We start from the raw sequence: 21,549 nt of genomic DNA, 5'->3' as shown, positions 1-21,549 counted from the left end.
CTTCAAAGTCTGATTTTCTAGGAATTCCTCCTCCCGTTGCCAGACCCACAGGTTGGGAAGCCTGACGTGGGGCTCAGAACCTGCACTCCAGTGGGTGGACTTCTGTGGTATAAGTGTTCTCCAGTTTGTGAGTCACCCATCCAGCAGTTATGGGATTTGATTTTATTGTGATTGCGCCCCTCCTACCGTCTCACTGTGGCTTCTCCTTTGTCTTTGGATGTGGGGTATCTTTTCTGTGAGTTCCAGTGTCTCCCTGTCGATGATTGTTCAGCAGTTAGTTGTGATTCCAGCGCTCTCGCAAGAGGGAGTGAGCGCACATCCTTCTACTCCGCCATCTTTGGGGAATGAGTCTTAAGTTCCTTTTCCGTATCTTAGGAAATCCAGTGGAAATTCTTCTTCAAGTCTTGGAGAAATGGTATCAGGGACATTTCGAGCAACCCCCACATCAACAGGTGAGGGTTTCAATTACACCTTTTTTTAATGGAATGTATTCCTTTCTTAAAATTTGAAAATACATGCAAGTATTTTTACTAATTTGGAAGCAATTTAGAGGCTTGACTTAAAGATTTTTCTACTTAACTTTTCATTGCTCATTTGCTTTCTGTGGTCATTTGATTTGATTTAAAGGGTACTTGTGGTACTAGAAATTCAGATCATTGTAATATAATTTTGTAAAATCTTATTTTCCCTCTATTTTATAAATCATTCAGAAGCAAGTTCATTATTCCATCCAGAAATCCAGCAGACTTTAAGATGGTGAGGGCCAATCAATTAAAAGTTTTTACAAAGTTGTAAAGTCTGAAGAAAATGCTCTGTTTAAGTCTCCATGTAAAACTTTAGGGTGTGTTGGTACAGCCTGGGCTGTGGAGGTGGAGAGGGTTGAAGCAGAGAATGAGGTTGGGCCCAGGTGACCTCACTTCTGTTTGGACAGCAGATAACTGAGCCCTGGAATTAATGGTAATGAAGAGACAGTGGTGGCCCAATCAGGAACTGTGTATTTAGAAACGGTGGAGGTATTCAAGGAGGAATTTTTCTTCTGCCACATTCCCTGACTCCTATACGCTCATTTCATTCTGCCCAGAATTGAGGCTGCATTAAGTCATCCAGGATTACCAATTCAGAATGACAGATCCAAGGTCTATCATAACTGCAGGAAACTGGATTGATTCTGGAACAGATCTGAGTATCTGGGTCCTTGTTCATGTGAATCCTGATTTCCATGGCTCTGAGCCAAACTCTGGGTCTCTGGGTTGTCCACAAATGGACTGGACCTGATTGGGTGGCCACAAAGCCACTTTAATCAGATATTGAGTATATTTTGCCTCATCCCCATTTGTTGGACATTTAGGTCATTGCAGCTTTTCACTATTACAAACAAGAAAGAACGGGAATAACTGATTATAAACTTACTTGAAATTAAGAGCAACATAGTAGGAAAAATGTGTCAGTATTCTGGAAAGTGAGCAGGAAGACTTAAGAACACAAAAAGAACCACAAAATTTTTTGATAGTTCACCAAAATTACAAATCCAAAAATAACTTGTGAGTGAGGTAATGATCGTTATTATCCAAATTGTTATTCTAAGTTTCTTTTTATCAAATTTGATTTGTCCAAGTTGCTGTCAGCCACACTGCATGGTGTGTCCAGCACAGGAACAACCCATGGCCTGTGACTGGCCCAGCCAATGTTATTATGAAATCCACCCTCCCCACCCCACATGAAATCAGGATATAAGGCCATTCTAACGGAGAGGAAGTTGTCTGTTTTTGCATTTGTCTTCAAAATTGGCCCAACCAGAATGAAACAGTAGAGTGGTGCTCTGCAGAGTGGGTGAATTGGAAAATGACGAAAATGACAGGGACAAATTGGTACATTCTTCCATCTTTTAAAAGCATGTGCTAACAATGACAGAGATTGCATATTTTGATATGGCTCTCATTGTTGTCTTTTAGCAAAACAGAAGCAAAAAGTGGTAAGTTGTGTTTCCTTTTTAAATCTGCTGTGGAGGTTTCTATCCATACATGCCTGCAATGCTCCATTTCAGTGACCCAAATGGCTATAAAATAAGGGAGGAGTCTCCTTGGTGGGACTGTGGTCATTATTTCTCATTTGACCTGAGGATTGTGAATGTTGTGGCTGTGGAGGAGGTGTGCTGACCCTCCCCTTGTCACACGTGTCCAATCTTCTTTTTCAGACGGAGCACATCCCTCCCTACGATGTTGTGCCATCCATGCGTCCGGTGGTGTTAGTGGGGCCGTCACTGAAGGGTTATGAGGTACAAATACCAGTCTGTTATGCTTCAGTTATTGATCAAGAACCTAGGTGACAGCCATTTGGAGCTTGCTTCTCAGGGTCTGCTTTCACACAGGTCCTAACAGAAGCCAGCCCTCAGCTCGTGAAGGCAGGAGGTACAGCATGGGGCTTACGTGGCCCTTCACTCTTTCTTCCCTCCCTGGCCCACTTCTTGTCTTTCATGTATTACAGTGTTCAAAAATAGCTCCCTCAAAATATTTATAATGGGAAGTTCTGGTCAAAAATTTGCTCTGCATTCAATTCAAAGAAAAGGATTGTTTCTGTCTCAACTGTTCCCGTTGCTATTAGAAGTAATAGAGTATGAACAGCACAAGGGAACATGTAAGTAATATGCCAGCAAACCTCACCTCAAAGCACCAACAGATCTCACTTTTCTGGGTGCTCAAGACAATGGCATATTCCACCAAACATTTCTCTGCTTCTTTACTTTAAAGACCATATAAAAGAAAAAAAAAAACACTCCACTAAAAGTATTAGTGGACTCCCTTCAGAGATTACTTCTTTACTTTAAAGACCATATAAAAGAAAAAAAAAAAACACTCCACTAAAAGTATTAGTGAACTCCTTCAGAGATTAATTAAACAAAACCACGCAAAAAGGAAAAGAGTAAAGACTTAGATCACTGCCTTTCAGATGTTGCCGTTTTGGCTTTATGCCAGCGTAGATAAGAATAAGTGGGTAGGACATTAAAATCTGAAGGTGGGCAACCTCCAAGGCACCCTTTCCACTGAGTTAGCATAGTGTCTGGCACATAGTAGGCATTCAGTACACATTTGTTGAGTGAATTAATGAGTCTCTTTGGGGCAGATTTAAGAATCCCATCTCCTTCTCCCCCACCCTCCCTTTTCCCCTTCTCCTTCCTCTCCTCCCTCCCCTTCTCAATGGGGAACATCAGAGGAAGAGCAGGAGAGCGGTGTACAGAAATCCAGCCCTAGGCGTGGAGAATTTCCACCGACTTGCACAGACTAGTAGCAGGCAGAGCCCAAGGCTGGCCTGAGGAGCTCTAGCTCCTTCTCACTGAAGGCAGGCACCACTCAGGTATGCCAAGGCTAGGTCGCACCTGTGCACAAAGCTAGCCTATCGTGGACTCTTGGTGGCAGTTCCACCCCCTAAAAGGAGATGAGGGTTTGCCTTGGATCTAGTGAACACTGCTGGTTCATGCCTTAACACCCTGGAGGAGAACCAAGGGGGGAAGTTGAGTAAGTGCAACTGGTTAAGTATGAAAAACTCTGTCCACGGTCACCTGCCCTGTCCCACCTCCACCAGACGAGTGGCTGTGATCAGATCTTTGCTCCGTCAGAATGCCTTCCCTTTCAGCTCTCTCACTTTTGACTTCTCTCTCTCTCTGTGTGTGTTTGCCTCATTCTTTTTTTTTTCACCTCTGCAAAGGTCACAGACATGATGCAGAAAGCCCTCTTTGATTTCCTGAAGCACAGGTTTGATGGGAGGTGAGGCATACAGATGCTTTTGTATTTTTTATTTTCCTTTAACCAAACATGAATGATAAATTGATTTGTGGGTCTATGTTTCTGGTGATTGCAGATGTTCACTAATTAAAAGTTAACTTAGTGTTCAGGGGAGAATACAATGAAAGTGTTCTGAAAAGATGAAGTTATGACGTATAGCATTGAATCCCTTAAAGAAAAAGGACGTTGAGAAGGAAAATTATCCATTTGTTTTATTTATATGTATGTGTTAGTCTTTATTTTCTCACTTGTTAGTGAATTCATACCAAACTTATGTTTATAAAAAATAATGAAAATATAGAATATTTCTGAAAAATATGGTGCCTCACTGGTCAAGTTGGGTAGTATCATTTGGGAATTGTGCGTGTGTATCATATGAAGGTATAAAGTACTGAATTTCCTTAAAAGAAGAGCACAAGAAATGTTTTCATCATAAGCCTCCAAAAATGACTATTTTGTAGGGAATAGTACTTCTTTGGATGTTCAGTTCTGGGTTTGTTTTACTAGAAATTTCTTTGCTATTTTATGGGTTTCTTTTGTATGTATCCTATCCCACTATGACCCATTATCAACAGGGCTCAGTCTTTAACCATCAGAAAATTTTATCATTTAAGTTTTGTGAAAAATATCTGGAAGGAGTTTCTGTATTTTGCAGAGAAATGGTAAAAAGTCCATACTGACTCAATACTAAGTACCAAGCTCTTTCACAATTCAGAATGCACTCCATGTAAAAATAACCATGTGCAAATACCTGAAGACTTATTAGAAATGAAGAAAACTTAGTGTGTGCAAAGTATGGTTAAATGCATCCAGCTTACCAAATATTTAAGTATTTGAAGACATTTTAAAAATGTCCACAAATAGATTTTTTAAATTATGGTATTTTAAGAAAAAAGCAAACATGATAATGCTTTAAGTACAAATTGTATGTAATTGTCAAAAGAAAAACCTTCTGGATAATTGTGTTTGAAATATTTGTTAGTTTCTGGGACTATATACAAAGAAAATAAACTGAGATTTTAGTTCCAATAATTGAGATTTTAGTTCAAGAAAGCAGAATGCTTCAGTGCCATTATGTGACTTGCTAAGTATCTTAGTACAGGCCAGGCTGCCTTAATAAGTAGAGCCCAAAGTGTGTAATGAATCAAACACAATGGAAGCTTGGTGTTGCTCATTCAATAGTCTGAGGCAGGTGTTCCTCAGCTGGGAAGGTGGGTAGTATGGAGGAGGGAAGGACTGGGCAAAAAATTTGTCCTGCCTGTCATTTGGGACCCTTGACCTGGGGTTGGTCTCTCCAATTAGCTGTAGAGAGAGAGAGGAACAAGCTGGCCTGGAAGTGACTCACATCATTCTCACATTTCATTGGCTAGAACTTAGTCATGTGGCCACACCTAATTGCAAAGGAGGCTGGAAATTACAGTCTAGCTGTGTGCCCAAGAGGAAGAGTAAATGGATTTTGCTGAACAAATAGTAGTCTGCCACATTTATCTAGTGGACACAAAGGGCTTAATAAGAAAGCCATGGCTATATCCTAGTCTCTGTTTTTTTGTTTTTGTTTCTGTTTTGTTTTTAAACAAATAGGCAGAGAATGAAGTAATTTCAGAGAAAACAAGTGAAAAGCACTGAGTACTAGACTCTTGGAGTTGGAAGGAAATGTAAAAGTCCTTTTAGGCTAATCTCTTATGTCCCCAAACCACAGGTAGATGGATAACCTTCTTCTGTTGGAAAACTTTTGACCACTGGGAAATTACTTCTTAAAAAAGCATTACAAAGAAACAGCTGAACTCTGACTCTCTAAGTTAATAATATTGGTGTTGGTCCTTGCCTCCGATGACAGAGGCCATCACCCTTACCCTCATGCAGCTCTCCCTGGGTTGGCCACAGCTGACATGCCTGGCTCAGTCAATCACACTTCCTTCATCTGTGCTTAGAGTCACATGGTTCTAACCTGCAGTGCCTTTATTTAAGGAAGTTCTGAGAAGTGCCTCATCCTGTGGCCCCATAACAGCCCTTGAGCTGAACAAATGCCATCCTATATGCAATCTAAGCTTCTGTTAGATTGTTTTGGTCCCCACTTAACATCCTTGTAAGCGGCAGTGTAATTAAAGGTTTGAAAGGTAGGACCTATGGAAAAGAAGAAAGGAATTATTATAATTCAGCAAATAGAAAGTGAGTGACTTAATTACTGCCTTCAAGAATGAAGAATCTGAGGTTCTTCCTCAATCTTCAGACCCAGAAAGAGAAAATGCATTTAATTGTAAGAGCAAAGATTTACCAGCTAGAGTTACCTGATTCACCAAGCACTTGTACACACTATTGAAGTTGGTTTTAGTAGAAATAGAATTAAAATTTCAATGCCAAGTGTTCCATGGGGTCTAATGGCACAGCAGAGGGTCTGGAGATATGAGGAAGAATACAGCAGCAGCAAAAGTAATAGCTGGAGGAAAGAGACTCAGCCCTAGAGAGATCTGATGTATGGCAGAGTTGGAGAAAACTAGGTATTAAAAGTGGGAATAGGAGAGTGGATTTACTTTCAAATTAGAAGAGGCCAGTGCAGCAGGAAAATGATAATGAATTCATTGGTTGAGTATATATAGAGAGACTTTGGTAAGGAAGAAGAAATGTGCAATGTGGATACACAATGACTGACATGTCTGCTGTGTGGGGAATATCCTTACATTCTGAGCCATGACAATCTGCTGTGTTATGTTTTACCAATTAATAAAAGGAGAGAAAACAACAAATAGTCTTTAATTGGAACCAGCCAAGAGAACAATTACACAGTGGACTTTTGCACAGCAATACAACATAAACAATATGTTCTAATGGAAACCTACACAGTGTTTCGTTGGCTATGAATGCAGTAGGTTAGACAAAATAGGATAAAGTCTTTTCTTTTTCAGAAAGAGCCAAAAAAGCAAAAAACAAAAAACAACAACAACAACAAACACGGCTAAAAGGCTTGCTTCTTCAATACCGTTTTTCATATCTTGGCTAAAAAATAATTCAACAAATTGGATTAAAATCCAACATTGATTATTAGAGAATCATATGCTTATTTTTTTAATGATACCTTAGAAATTATTTGAATCAGTTTAAAGCTACTTACTTATTTTACAATTTTATTGCTATTGTAGAGCCTAACTAGAATCTATGTAAGAAAAATGGAGAGCACAATACTAAATACTTCCTGAGGGAACCCCTGTACACGTGGATCTCCACACATAGTGACAATTCCTATGCACAGATCATAAACTAAGTGAGCCTAACAAGCTGCTACAGTGGCACCAGCCTGTCAGGGACACAGTGGATGCACAATGGCATGGAGCTTTTCTCTCTTCATTTAACACCACAAACATTCAACGGGGATCATCTTTTCAGATGAGGTTTGTTCAGCTGGTTGAATCTACCATTCATAGGCTGAACAGCAAGCAGTCAAACCAATTGCAATTTGTTGACCTATGCTAATCATTTCAAATCCCAACAAAGTTGTAACTTTAGGCTTTTTGACAACTGGATCAGATCAGCTCTATGGCAGTTGTAGGACACTTTGTAACTGACATGATTATGGCCCCAAATCATAAATGAACATACAAATAGGATCTGAAGCTATTAGCCAAGGAATGCTTAAAAAAAAAAAAAAAGGTTTGAGAAAGAATTTGAAGAAAGGAGGCTAAGAATATAATTTAGGGAGACTCAAAGAAGTAGTATTTATTTATAAAAGAAAATGGCAACAGCTGATGCTATCACAAAGCAGCCAAGACATGGAAGATTTGCAGTCAACAAATGGAAAAGAACAATACAGTGCCGTCTGTTTCATAACCAATATCATCTTCTTATTATCTCCTCCTCCTACTCTCTATTCAAATGCAGACTCATCAGTGGACACTCAAGCACTAGAGATAATTAATTGAACGCTTTAATGCCAAATATGATTTTTTAAATTAGCCGATTTTGATTGCAACATGTCTGACCTTATTCTCCCATCCTCAAAGTATATATAAATTTCACAGACTCCAAGAATGGGAGAGTTCATGGTAGACTGCTAACTTTTGAGGACAGAATATAAAGAAACTGTCTCCCTCAAGCCTCAAATCTCCAACAACTACCTTGTATACATTATATATGTGCCTATCAACATAGGACACTATGAATAATTATTTAAGAAAGCACTTTTATATATTACCTGGTTTGCTCCTAATGATAATCATGTGAGATAATTCAACAAAGCCACTATCACCACTTTATTGATTATGATATTGATGCTCAAAAAATGGCATGACTTGACCATGGTCACACAACCAGCCAAGAGGAAGACCCAGGAAGAGTACTGAGGTCTACATATGCCTTCCATTCCTGTTCTCCTGACAGTGTGCTGTCTGATCTTTGGAATGTTTTTTCCTTGTGAAGGAAGTCTTAAGAGTTTTAATAAAAACTAATATACTAACAGGGTTGCATATTAGATGTGGCAAGGATAGAGTATAGAAGGATCTTTAGCTGTTCCATTATCAACATGGAAATACTAATTATTGTTGAATGAGTGTGTCTCACCTAAGAGTAATGTCTTTCCATAGAAAAATCACAGAAAACTAATACTCATAGCACATGATGGACTGCAGAAATTATCAATTCCAAACCAGAAATAAGCAACAATTAGGGTTCAGATTTACTAGATTTAGAGATATATACCCAGTCTGCTGGAGAACTGAACTTCTGTTAGTCATTTATCCCCGGGCTAGTAATTACTGACACTACATCACAAAAAAGTTTCCAAGGGAACTTTTTAGAGATGTATATCAAATAAAATACATAGAAGTACTGAAAGACACTAGAGGATATGAGTATAGCAAGAAAAGAAATAGAAAGGGTATAACTTTAAGTTAAAAAAAAAAAAAAGTAGGGCTTCCCTGGTGGCGCAGTGGTTGAGAGTCCGCCTGCCGATGCAGGGGACACGGGCTTGTGCCCCGGTCTGGGAGGATCCTACATGCCGCGGAGCGGTTGGGCCCGTGAGCCATGGCTGCTGAGCCTGCGCGTCCGGAGTCTGTGCTTCGCAACGGGAGAGGCCACAACAGTGAGAGGCCCATGTACCGCAAAAAAAAAAAAAAAAAAAAAGTAAATAAACTAGCATTTAATGATGAATGTAATTACATTGCTGGAAAGCCTTTTAAACAACAAAAAAGTTTGCATTTGGTGTCTGAGTTTGATAATAGTAAGCATCTTTGCATGGAAAATAAAAACTCCTGCTTTGTCTTATTAGAGGGTTTCTGGAGCTGTGTCTTTCTTCTCCTAAGCTGTTTCATAATGTGTATTTTTATTAAGAAATAACCTATATTAACAAATTAGCTGGTATTTTATTGACCAATAAAAGAAGAAAAAGAACCTTTTATTGTCCACACCTTTTCCTGGTTTTGGAATACATGAAGCAGTTTTTTTTTTCTGTTTTTGTGTATGTGTGTTATTGTTTTGTTTTTTTGGTAAAACTTTGGATGTGTCTGAAAATGGCTTGGTAAAAGTGTGTTAAAACCCAGAAAAAATAAGAGTGCACATCTGTTGATAATCCTTTCAAATTTTAAGAACCAAGGGTTACTATTTGGCTAGTACAGAACTAGCAAATTTGATTTTCACTGAAGCAGAATAGACTCTTTGGGCCCTCTAAAAATCATTATTCTAGAAGGTTGAATTCTGTCCCTAAACCAACCCACTTGTCTCCAGTCATATATTTGAATTGCTCTGGGAATTAACTGTATGTTTCTAACCAGCAACTCCATTCTTAAAACTACAAACAAAAAAACCAGAAACACAAAAATAAGCAAATCCTCTTCTGTAGGTAAAAGGAGCTACGACCGCAAAGACTACCTATGAGATTTCATGCCTCAAGGGCAGCAGCCAACTGAGTAATGGAGACTCAGATGTGGGCTTCACTGACTTTAACCTGATTTAGATCTTGACCATCTCTCAGCGTATGGCCAAGATCTGCACTTGATGATGTGGCTGGTATCGGGAGATTCAGGGTTGCTGGAGAAGAAAACTGAAACTGTAAGAGAATTATGAGTCAGGTGACTAAGTACTGGCCTGGTGCTTGGGGGCCTGTGCTTTAGACCTTCTTAGACTCTAAATAACCATGTGTAACTTCCTCTCTGTGTCTCACTTTTCTTCTTGATAAAATGAAGAAGTGGGACTTCCCTCCTGGTGCAGTGGTTAAGAATCCGCCTGCCAATGCAGGGGACACGGGTTTGAGCCCTGGTCCGGGAAGATCCCACATGTCGTGGAGCAACTAAGCCCATGTGCCACAACTACTGAGCCTGTGCTCTAGAGCCTGCAAGCCACAACTACTGAAGCCCGCACACCTAGAGCCTGTGCTCCACAGCAAGAAAAGCCACCACAATGAGAAGCCTGCGCACCACAACAAAGAGTAGCCCCTGCTTGCCGCAACTAGAGAAAACCCACGTGCAGCAACAAAGACGACCCAGTGCAGCCAAACATAAATTAATTAATTAATTAATTAATTTTTAAAAATGAAGAAGTTGTACAGACCAGTGTTTTCCAATTTCTTTTAGCAGTTGAACAAGTTCTTACAATGAAATCATAGATAAGCCCCCTGTGTAGAAAACATAAATGCAGGGGTGTTTGCCTGGCATTGAGGGTCAGAAAGCTGGGGCCCTTCTGGCCTACTCAGCCCCCATTTAACATTCTCAGTGGCCTGAGACGTATTTCACAAAATTCTTGATTTCTGCAGAAGACAATTTGAAGATGCCTCGAATAATTTATCAGGGCCTAAAAAATTCTAAAAAGTTAAAAAATTTTAAACTTCCTGACCATCTATAGCTTATATATACAACAATGCAAACAAGGAGTACTTTGCTTTAAAAGGGCACCAGAACTTTTGCACAGCCTGTTGCTTTAAAGAAATCATTTCCAACCATTTATGAAAAAGACTATTTTAAACTCTCCCCAAGGATTCAGGTCTCTGAAGTCAGGTGAAGAGTCTCCTGAGAGTGCTGACATTGTTGTCCCCAAATAGGTGTGAGATGACATATGACTCAATAATTGTTGATAACTCTACCCTCTTCCCTGCTCCACCACCAGCTAGAGGAGTTTGAAAGTGGGGGAGAATGAGTGCAGTGAGTATAAAAGGGAAGGGGCGGGACTCTTCTTGTCTCCTTCCTGGAACTCTGCCAAGTTTTGGAGATAAGAGTGAAGAAGGGTCCATGATGGCAGTAGCTGGCTTAGAGAGGCATTCTTTGCATTCTGCAGGTAGAGCATAATCTGAAGTTGAGCAATCCCAGCTTAAAATAAAGAATTTTAAAATTATAAATTCCACAGATTCTCATCATATACAGATAGACCCCTGTCTCCATTCATCTGCAGTGTCTCGGTTTTATTCTTGTCTTGCATGACTGCAGGATACTTTCTAACTTATGGAAATCCTGGAACAATCTGTATATTGCCTTCAGCAATAGCGTCTTATTACTGCCCACAATATGCATTCAAAGCAATATGCAAATATGCTGAAGAATCCTTGTGCCTGCAGAAAAGAAATCATATTTTTCATATTCTTAGAAATGAAACATTCCTTTGGACCTGTGGCGAAATGCGTCATATACCATGAGTTAACTGTTGAGCATCAGGAATGCAACACAGCTGATTGTCTTTGATGATTGAAATGAAGAGGATTTCCCCCTTTGACCAGCAGCATTGATGCACCTGGGCAGAGCATTTGCAGTTCCTGAAAGTCTTGTTCAAGCGCAAATCAACTGAATTGTGGGGAAATTGTATTGCTGCTTCCTAGAAAGAGCATGGTTTATTCATATGTTTTGATTCCCTCCTGGTATGGTGTGCATTATAAGGAGAATTCGGCAAGGCAGACAATAGTGGAGGAAGAGCTGCATTTTTCCTGGAGTCTTTTTTTGTTAAATAGCCAAAACCTTCCTCCATTCTGCTCTGCCTGTATTTTAATGCTAGCCAAATCCTATTTAAAAATACTTGTGGCCAATGTTTATTATACTGTGGTTGCAGTATAGTATGTGAGGCGGTTATTAAGTACTGTGGTTATAAATCTCTTGGAGAGCCCCACGACATTTTTACTGGCTTGTTCTGTTCTGTGTTCCTATTCATAGGATATCAATAACAAGAGTGACAGCTGACATTTCTCTTGCTAAGAGGTCTGTCCTAAATAATCCCAGCAAGAGAGCAATAATTGAACGCTCAAACACTCGGTCCAGCTTAGGTAAGATGTTCAAATGTGGTACTGCGCTCTCAGACCGGGGTGACACATGTTGCATTTGTGAATGTCTTTCCAATTTGCCCATTTTCCCCATTCTGAAGCGGGAAGCGCTGATTAACTGACAAGAAGGCTAGCCGTGGAAAAGCAGGGAGCAGAGTCCTGCAGTAGCTTGAGACTCCTCTTTCTCAGCTCCAGTCACTTAGCTAATTAGTAGTCTGGTAGGAAGACTCCTCAACAGGTTGTCCTCCTCTGTTACTGCCTCAACACGCGAAACCACTCATCCCCGCTTTGCCCGAGCTTCTCAATGAGGCTAATGATATCTGTCATACCTAAGTCACAGCTGACGTGAAAGGAAATGAGATGTCCACCTTTCCCAGATCCTTAGAAGGAAGCTAGATAATGGTGTTCTCAGTGTGGTTTCTGCTGCCAGCTGGTGTCCAGAGTAGTCACATCCTTAAGTGGAAGTAGCAACCACCATTAATACCATTCAGGGAGTTTAAACATGTCTTTCCTGGTGCACCAATCAGAAAGCATCCTGAAATTCACCACGATGGAGAAGAAAAAGCACTATATGTGATTAGTTCCATCAAGCCATGCAGGAGCAAGGCTGTGGAGGATGGATTCACCAACCACAGAAGTGGGTCCAGGCTGCAGGAGAATCATATCACTCATCTCAAAAGCCTGTTTGTGGTTTCTATGGTGGCCCAGAGTGGTGTAGTCCACTTATAACTCTCTTTTGCATTCACATTCTGAGGGCAACTTGCTTTACTGCCCTCTTCCTCATGGGCAGAGTAGGAAAGACAGGGTTTTTCTATGCCACTACATTTTTTTTAAAAAACTACTTAAATGAGCTCTATAGATGATAGAAAACTTTTTCTAAAATTAGGGTTTCTAAGATAGATTGCATGCCCAAATATCCCATCAAGTGTCCATTGAAGGCTATGCCAAGAATTGTGCAGGTGGAAAGAGACGAGTGTCCTCTCTGTTCCTGGCCTGGGATTGGCACATAGTAATTGCTCAATAAATGTTTCTTGGATGGCTGCTTTTTGAAAGAATGCTGAACCTACCAAATGGGACACTTGTCAGCATTTGTGAGAGCAGGATCCCAGACATCGGTGGTTCCTTCTTTAGTTCTGTATTTAGAGCCTTGCACAGACAGAGTGAAACACTCTTAAAGGCACAGTATTTTGACCTTCAAGAGTGATGATGGCAGAGTTGATGATGATGAATCAGATTAGGTAACTGACTAGAGTAGTATATCATGGGTGACAAGGATACCAAATTAGATTGAAGGTTTCTCAAATAAGCATCTGTTCTCTGTTCTCCTGTCTTCCACCCTCCTTTCCACTCCTCACAGTGCCTTTGACTCTTAACCATTCCTTCCTCTGATGTATAATGAGAGGCTAAAGGACACTTAAAAACATAAGCTAGGTTGCCTGACTTTTTCAACCATCTTGCACCAGCCTAGAGTGTAATGGGCATTCTGTGAGGTCATCCCCTATCACCTATGTAGTCACCTGTTGTCAGAGTCAGTGGAGTGGATGCAGTGGGGTTGGTGTAAATATTGAGGAAGAAACAAGGTAGATATCAGTTCACTGGTTTTCCTTTTTACTCTGTAAAGTCATAACTCCAACAACCATTGGAGATAATTTAATGGCAGCCTATTATAATAACCACTATGTGAGCCACTTATGCCCATTTGTCTGCTTGTTAATGCACATGTGTAGATTCTTTCATCAAATGTTTCTTGAACACTTGTTACTGCCACACATTGTACCAGACTTAGGAAGTACAGACGTAAATAAGGCAAAGTGTCTTAGCCACGGGCAAACAGAAAAAAGGGAGTGATGGTTAAAATACTGTGTGATAATGGAATTATGAGCAAAATACTAAAAGTATAAAGAAAGAAGGGTAGGGAGTAAGAAGTGTCTGAGTAGACTTCACAGAAGTTCTTTTTGAGCTGGTTCTTAGGGCAGTCCACAACGTACAAAGGCATTGACATATAAACACTGTGTGGTTGAGAAACAAGTCGTTTTGTGCAGAACATATTTAGAAAAAGGAAGTAGGGGGCATGATTTGAGAGCAACAGAAGAGACTGAAAAAACAGATCGAGGCCAGTATGTTAAGGCTCTAGTACGCCTTGCTAAAGAGACCCCAAAATAGATTCCACAAAATGTTGATTTTAAAGGATACTATTAGTATGTTTTCCACAGTCAAATAAATTTGAAACTTATGGATTAAATAGCTGTCAGATTTCTTCACTGCAACACTTCTTAGAGGCATTAAGATAAAGAGGGTAATGTACATTTGAAATTGCAAGAGAAACTATTATAGCATGTGATATCTCCCTTGCAAAAAAAACCCCTTCTTTGCTTAGGCTATCTCATGAGATTAGTGTTCCAAGGTACTGCCTTTGGAAAATGTTGCTTTGGGCCACAGGGAGCCATTGAAGTCGTTTAAGCCTTTGGATATAAGAGAAAGGTCTCAGGTGACAGAGATGCTGGGGAGAGGTGGGTCCAGACCAGTTGTGGTCAAGTTATAGAAGTGTTCACTGGGGTCCCTCCAGGTTCATGGTCCATGACTTCTCAGAGTTCATTTGTTTGGAATAAGATCATGATAAAGCTTTGATTGGAATCAGCCTGGGTAGTCAAGATTGTGGTGTTTGATTAAAGTTTTTCTTTAAAAAAACTGAGCTGTGTAGATAAATATGTCTTTCTCACACATATAATTTATTTATTGTATTCCATACGCATATTATCTAAATATTGGACCCACTCCAGTATGTAGGGTAGACCTCTGCAGCCTCCTGGCCTGCTCTGCCCGAGTACCTCTCTGTTGATACCCATTGCCCAAGTTTTGTTTTGGTTAAGCTGTAGGTGTGCCTGCCCTTGGTGCTTTCACTGCACTTTCACTTCCAGGCCCGGGTTCATGCCCTGGTCCAGGAACTAAGATCCCTCAGGCTGATGTGGCGTGGCCAAAAAAACTCCCCAAAAACACCACACTTGCCTCATGGCTGGTGCAAAGTAAATAAGGCCCAGGGGTCTCTGAATTATTTACACAGAGTGTAAATGCCTCACGGGTTCTTTGTACCGGGACAGTCTACTTTGTGTCACTGCCTTTTTGCTACTTTGCGTCACTGCCTTTTTGCTACTTCAGAAAATATTGTATTCAGATTTGAAGTTTAAAGCAAGATAGCCTTGTTCTAGTACAGTCCTGGCCAGGAGTTACCTTAAACCAGTGGCAGTTTAATGAAAAAAGAAAAAAAAAAGAAAAAAGAAGAAACTTACTACAATAAAAATAAACTTTACTTTCCAAACTTCTCTCATTAAAAAAATCTTTCTGTTTCTGACATGAGAAAAAAGGGACAAGTAGGTTGTTGTTACTAATAAATGTGGAAAGTATTTCAGAATTTTGCAAATAAGCCAAATTGTCCAGATTCTGGACAATTTGACAAAGCTAGTCACCTTTCAGAGCAACATGAAATCTTTCAGGCTATTGGCATTGGATAATATGAAAAATGACAGATATGTTGCTTTTTTTTTTTACTTGAACAATAGAAATTTATTGTCTCAGAGTTCTGGAGGCTAGAAGTCTAAGATCGAGGTATCCACAGGGTTGTTTCCTTCTGAGGGCTGTGAGGAAGAAGGTGTTCCATGCCTCTCTGCTAGTTTCTGGTGGTTTGCTGGCAATCTTTGGCATTCCTGTCTTGTAAAAGTATCACCCCAATCTCTGCATCCATCTTCACGTGGTGTTCTCCTGTGTGTGTGCCTGTCTCCAAATTTCCCCTTTTTATAAAGACACCAGTCATATAGGAGTAATGCCCACCCTAATGACCTCATTTTAACTTGATGATCTCTGTAAAGACGATGTCTCAAAAATAAGGTTACATTCTGAGGTACTGAGGGGTTAAGACTTCAACATATGAATTTGGGGACAATACAATTCAACCCATTATAGGAGGGAAATCAGAGAACATGTTGAGAGTCAGAAGTTGAACTGAACAGCCTCTACTGGGTTCTAATGACTCTTTAAATTCATACTTCGAATACAGATCATGCATTAAACATCAGTGATTTTGTGGGAAATAAGAATTTTATGCTACTAGAAAAGCCCTAGAGAATAGAGTTACATGATAGTTTTGAGCATTCATGATCCCACACACCCTATCAATCTGTCTGGTTATGGAATGGAGAATTTTTGGTGGATAACATGAACTTGAATTTATACTGAATAAGCAAAACAAATCACGGGATTCTGGTACGAACCCTTTTCAATGAGGATATTTAGAGCAACATCAACTTTTTCCTAGGCCATCTTTGAAATAATTTAAATTAGGTAGCTTTGTCTACTGTGTGTAATTTGGATAAGATTACAACATTGGTAGGTCATGCCTATAGCCAAAAATGAAAATAAGCAAAAAACAAAACAAGATAATCTCTCTGAAAATTAAATAGACTAATTCAGACTGTGGACATGATCAATAAATCAGGTGATTTATAAAAATATATATTAAAAAGCTTTTTATATTTCAGAAAGCCATATTATGTTTTTATAGATAATCTGCTTAATTTTTGCTTAAAAGATAGCTGGATTGCTTTTGACATTGAAAATAGCTAGATTTTTCATTTGACCAGATTCGTGCACAGATTCAGGTCAGTTGGCTATTACAGCAAGCCAAGTAGATTTGCATCTAAATGCATTGTGGCACTTTAATATAATTGATCTTAGGTTGTTTTTTGTTTTTTTATTTTAATACTGAAGATAATTATGCCTTAGAACAAGTCCACTGGCCCTAACACTTGAATGAAGACTTAGCAATATGCTAGTTGTAAGAGTAGATCCAGAACATTTAACAGGGATACAAAAATGTACATATCAGTCCAAATAGATGAGCTGTGAGATGTTAAAAAACATATCTATAAAATATTAATATGCAAGTTGTTGATTGGTAGGCGTATTTCAGCGTAATTTGCTTTCCATGTGATGTTGCTCTGCACATGTATTTCGATTGCTTCTTAAAATATAGTTGCAGCTTCTATAGCTAAAATAAAAGTTCTTTAGAACAAAACCACAATCCAAGCCAACATAGCTATGTAAATAGCTAAATATTAGGGTGAGCATAAGAAGCAAATCAAGAGAGCCTTCTCAATTTTTTCCACCAACTGTTTGGTTTTATGTAAAACTCAACCCATCTCTCTTTAGAAAAGATCTTAAGTTAGATAGGACTATGAAAATTCAAAATGTTCTGTTTTGCAATGTAGGCTAACATCTGAAAGAGGTACTATTTTTTAAATATAGGAACTAATTAATAAAAATACCATGACCTGTTATTTGTTATTTCTCCTTTTAGCGGAAGTACAAAGTGAAATTGAAAGAATCTTTGAGTTGGCAAGATCTTTGCAACTGGTTGTTCTTGATGCAGACACCATCAATCACCCAGCACAACTTATAAAGACCTCCTTAGCACCAATTATTGTTCACGTAAAAGTCTCATCTCCAAAGGTAATCAGCTCATTTCCGTCTTAAGGGTTAGAAGCTTGTTTCTTCCGAAATATTTTTTGCTCTGTGCATTTTTGTTAGTGGGCAAGGAGAATGTCTTGTTGAGACCCTTTTAATGAGCAGTTTTTAATTCACCTGTTCTGTACAGGTTCTAGAAATTTCTAGATAGCACATAAAGAATAGTTTATTCCTTCAAGAAGCTCACTGTCTATTGTGGTTCCCAAACTGGGCAGTTATGCAAGAGTATAATAAAAACAAAAAGAACTAAGGTGAGGAAGAGTAAAGTCTGGCTTTTCAGAGGCTTTAGGTTCTATCTTGGTAAGTCTCTTAGGTAACATTGATTCGTGTATCACCTGTATTCTCTCCCCAGTTGAGAAAGTACATAGTTCAAGAAGTACATGTATATGTAAAGCAATTATACTCCAATAAAGATGTTTAAAAAAAAGTACATATATATTTATCATATAAGTCAAACATCACTGTATAAAATCTCTCATAGAAACTTTATAGACCCTTACATTTGTGCTTAGGTTGGGTTCTTCAAGGAGTATAGTTATTCTGTGGTTGAGCACAATGGCATATCTGCCATGTATCGTTATGCCAATGGGAGAGATTTAAAAAAAGGGAGACAGCTTCAAAGTGGTCCCTTTTGACTTGGGTGTTCTTTAATTTTAAAAAGTGATGATGGGCCAGGGCGGTAGTGGGGGGAGGGATAAATTGGAAGATTGGGATTGACAGATACACACTACTATATATAAAATAAATAACTAGTAAGGACCTACTGTATAGCATAGGGAACTCTACTCAATACTCTGTAATGGCCTATATGGGAAAAGAATCCAAAAAAGAGTGGATATATGTATATGTATAACCGATTCACTTTGCTGTACACCTGAAACTAACAGAACATTGTAAATCAACTATACTCCAATAAAAATTAAAAATAAATAAATAAATTTTAAAAAATAGATTACACATTTAAAAAAACTAAGAGTACAATGAGATTGCTTTTAAAAATAAATATCGAAATTTGAAAAAAATAAAAGTGATGATGGGGAATTCCCTGGTGGTCCAGTGGTTAGGACTCCGTGCTTCCACTGCAGGGGTCATGGGTTCAATCACTGGTCGGGGAACTAAAATCCCTCATGCCACGTGGCGTGGCCAATAAATAATTAATTAAATTTTAAAAAGTGATGATGTTCTAAAAAGTTAATATGAAATGGATACCCTTGGGAGATACTACCTTAACAATCAGTTTCTTTTCAGTGGCCCTAGGAGTGCATTTTCTTGCTTAAATGCAAATTTAACTTCCAACCAGAACAGGGGTCTCATCTCATAGGTGGAGAATGTGCCCTTCCCAATGCTTCTGAGCTTCTTAGTCTTCCATCTCTACAGGCACTGGTTCTGTGCAGGATGAGCTTGGAAATCCTGACCAAACCAGGACCTTTGGGGAATCATTAAAATGGATTGAAAATGCCTTGAGCACTTGGAGTCTCTTTGACCCAGAAGTGAAGGGGATTCAAGCACCCTTCAGTGGTGCAGATTTCAACCAAGCAGTGGAATAGATTTCAACCCCTCTCGCCTCCGTCACCGTGGGGTCCGTAAGTGCAGGAACGGGGACTCCTGTGGATATATGTGCTGAGATATCATTGAGCCTCATATATTAGTAGTAGTTGAGGGGAAGGGTCTTATTTCAGCTAAAAAAAATACTAAGGGAAAGATGAGTATATGGAAAAATGCAGTTACAGCAGTGCCCAAAAGACATAGGTATATCCCTGGTTTATACGTAGCAATACACCAGTACAAATGGTCTGCCTATATTTCCATCATGAAATTGTCCTGTTAATGTAAGATTAGACTGGAATGCCTTAATTATCAGTGACACAAAGGGTCAAATATACGTAACTCTGATATTTATCTGACATTGAGTTAGTGAACCAAAATATTACTGAACTAAATTTGGACATAAATGACCTGGTACAGATCAGCACCTCCACTTTTGCAGGGATCTCTTTGAAACCTCTGGGTAAAATCTAGGGTGGGAACTCCAGATCCCACCAAGACCTCACATGGAGCGAGAATAGGATGAACATGTCAAATCCACTATAACTGAAAGCCAGTGTAAGTGGCTGATGTCATTAAAGTGTTTATATATATATATATATATATATATATATATATATATATATATATATATGACTTGTCATATTGTATTTCCTCTCTATTAATACTCAGGCTAAATAGACTATGAAAAAAGGTCTGGATTTATTTGGTTTTCTTTCAACTCATTGACAGTATCTCAGATTCATGTCTTCTTCTATCAGGTTTTACAGCGGTTGATTAAATCTAGAGGAAAGTCCCAAAGTAAACACTTAAATGTTCAACTGGTGGCAGCTGATAAACTTGCACAATGTCCCCCTGTAAGTACAATCATTTTTTTTTGTCTTAATCATTCTTGACTAGTTAGGAGAGGTTGGTGGGTTTTGTTTTTATCATATTAGCATTGTCATTTTTATTCTAGAACAGTCATGATGATGGTATGTTGTCATATATCTAAAGGATTTCTTGGAACAAACTGCTGCTGTCATGTTGGCTCACCCAGGCATCCAGAGCGGGGTGGTGTCTGCCACATAATAAGAAATGAACTTGGTGTCCAGGGTCTGATGTCCTTACTGCCACCTTGATTGCCTTGCAAATAGTCAGCAAACTATTTAATGCAGTCATGTGGACACTTTTATGAAAAGAAAACAACAAATAAAACATATTGATTTGACTCCTTTAACTTTTCTGACAGAAAGTTCCTAGAGGCATAATAGATTATGACATTGAAAATTAAGAAGTTATTAGAACTAGAAGAGCCCTGTGGTTATAGCAGATGAAAAGGTCAGGGTTAAGTAAGATGAAAAACCATATTATAGCAACTTTTCTTCTAATGCCATTGCCACAAAACAGCTGCTGAGTTCGAAGCCGAGCAAATGGCGAGGAGGTGGGGGGGTAGGGGTGGTAACTGCTACCATGTGGGTCACCAATGTCTACACCTGCTCGGCTGACTTACTATTTCTGTGCCTGTGTTTCTCTGAAGGAAATAACTGTTTTTCCTACTGATTTAATTCACTAGATTTTGTTATATGCTTATGTAAGGATCATTCATGCTCTGTGGAATCATAAAATTCAATTCAAATGTTTAGAGAAGCAATACAGTGTAGCTGTTAAAAGTACAGACTCTGGATCCAGACTGTCTGGGTTCAAATCCATACTAATCTACGCTAGGGATTACATCCCTAGTTATGTAATCTTGAGCAAATACCTACCTCGTTAGTTTGGTGTAAAATCTCGATGAGTGAATGTGTAGTAGAGCTCTTAGAACAGTACCTGGCACCTAATAAGCACCATCTAAGTGTTTCTGTTATAATTACTGGATGTACTTTGCGCTGTGCCATGCCTACCTGTCAGGCTCTGCAAGGATCTGTGCCTGTCTGGTTCACTGTTGTGTCTCAAGTTCCTATCATACTAGGCCCATGATAAATATCAAATGAATGAAAGGATGTACAGGCAATAAGAGTACAGGGTAAGAATAAGGATGTACAGGCAATGCTTTCTCTTATTAGATGCTTACAATGGGCCAGACACTGTGCTAGGTGCTTTATATAGATTATCTCTAACCCTCACAGTTACTATCTCTAACCCTCACAGTTAGTAGTAAGGTAGGGCAGTATTATCCCCATTATATAGTTGAGGTGACTGAAGACAGAGAGGTTAAGGGATTTCCTTAAGGTCACACAGCAAATTAGGATTAGATTTAGATCTATCTGGCTCCGAAGCCAATTTTCTCCCCAATCGAACCCACCTATTCACACACACACACACACACACACACACAAACCCACCTATTCTCACACACACACACACACACACACACACACACACACACACACACACACACACACACACACACACACACACACACACACACACACACCTGGTTATCTGCCTGCAGATAATTTGGATAGCCCGGAGTCTGGACTCCTATGTTAAGTCTAACTGTGG

At 39.2% G+C, this 21,549-nt stretch overlaps 1 protein-coding gene across 3 annotated transcripts in view; it reads left to right on the top strand.

Moving 5' to 3' along the window:
* CACNB4 (calcium voltage-gated channel auxiliary subunit beta 4) overlaps positions 1–21,549 on the top strand; it is a 288,918-nt gene that overhangs the window by 250,947 nt on the left and 16,422 nt on the right. For 2 of the 3 annotated variants that reach the window (XM_007108275.3, XM_007108276.4), the window contains exons 10-12: positions 11,897–12,006; positions 17,354–17,505; positions 19,827–19,922. In XM_007108275.3, the coding sequence (XP_007108337.1) occupies positions 11,897–12,006; positions 17,354–17,505; positions 19,827–19,922 (358 nt within the window). Of the gene's footprint in view, positions 1–380; positions 453–2,194; positions 2,276–3,702; positions 3,762–11,896; positions 12,007–17,353; positions 17,506–19,826; positions 19,923–21,549 lie in introns of those variants that run through there. The other variant, XM_028477944.1, reaches the window with a different exon arrangement.

The sequence above is a fragment of the Physeter macrocephalus genome, chromosome 2, assembly GCF_002837175.3.
Source record: "Physeter macrocephalus isolate SW-GA chromosome 2, ASM283717v5, whole genome shotgun sequence".
Taxonomy (NCBI): domain Eukaryota; kingdom Metazoa; phylum Chordata; class Mammalia; order Artiodactyla; family Physeteridae; genus Physeter; species Physeter macrocephalus.
This window is presented reverse-complemented; position numbering and strand designations above follow the sequence as displayed.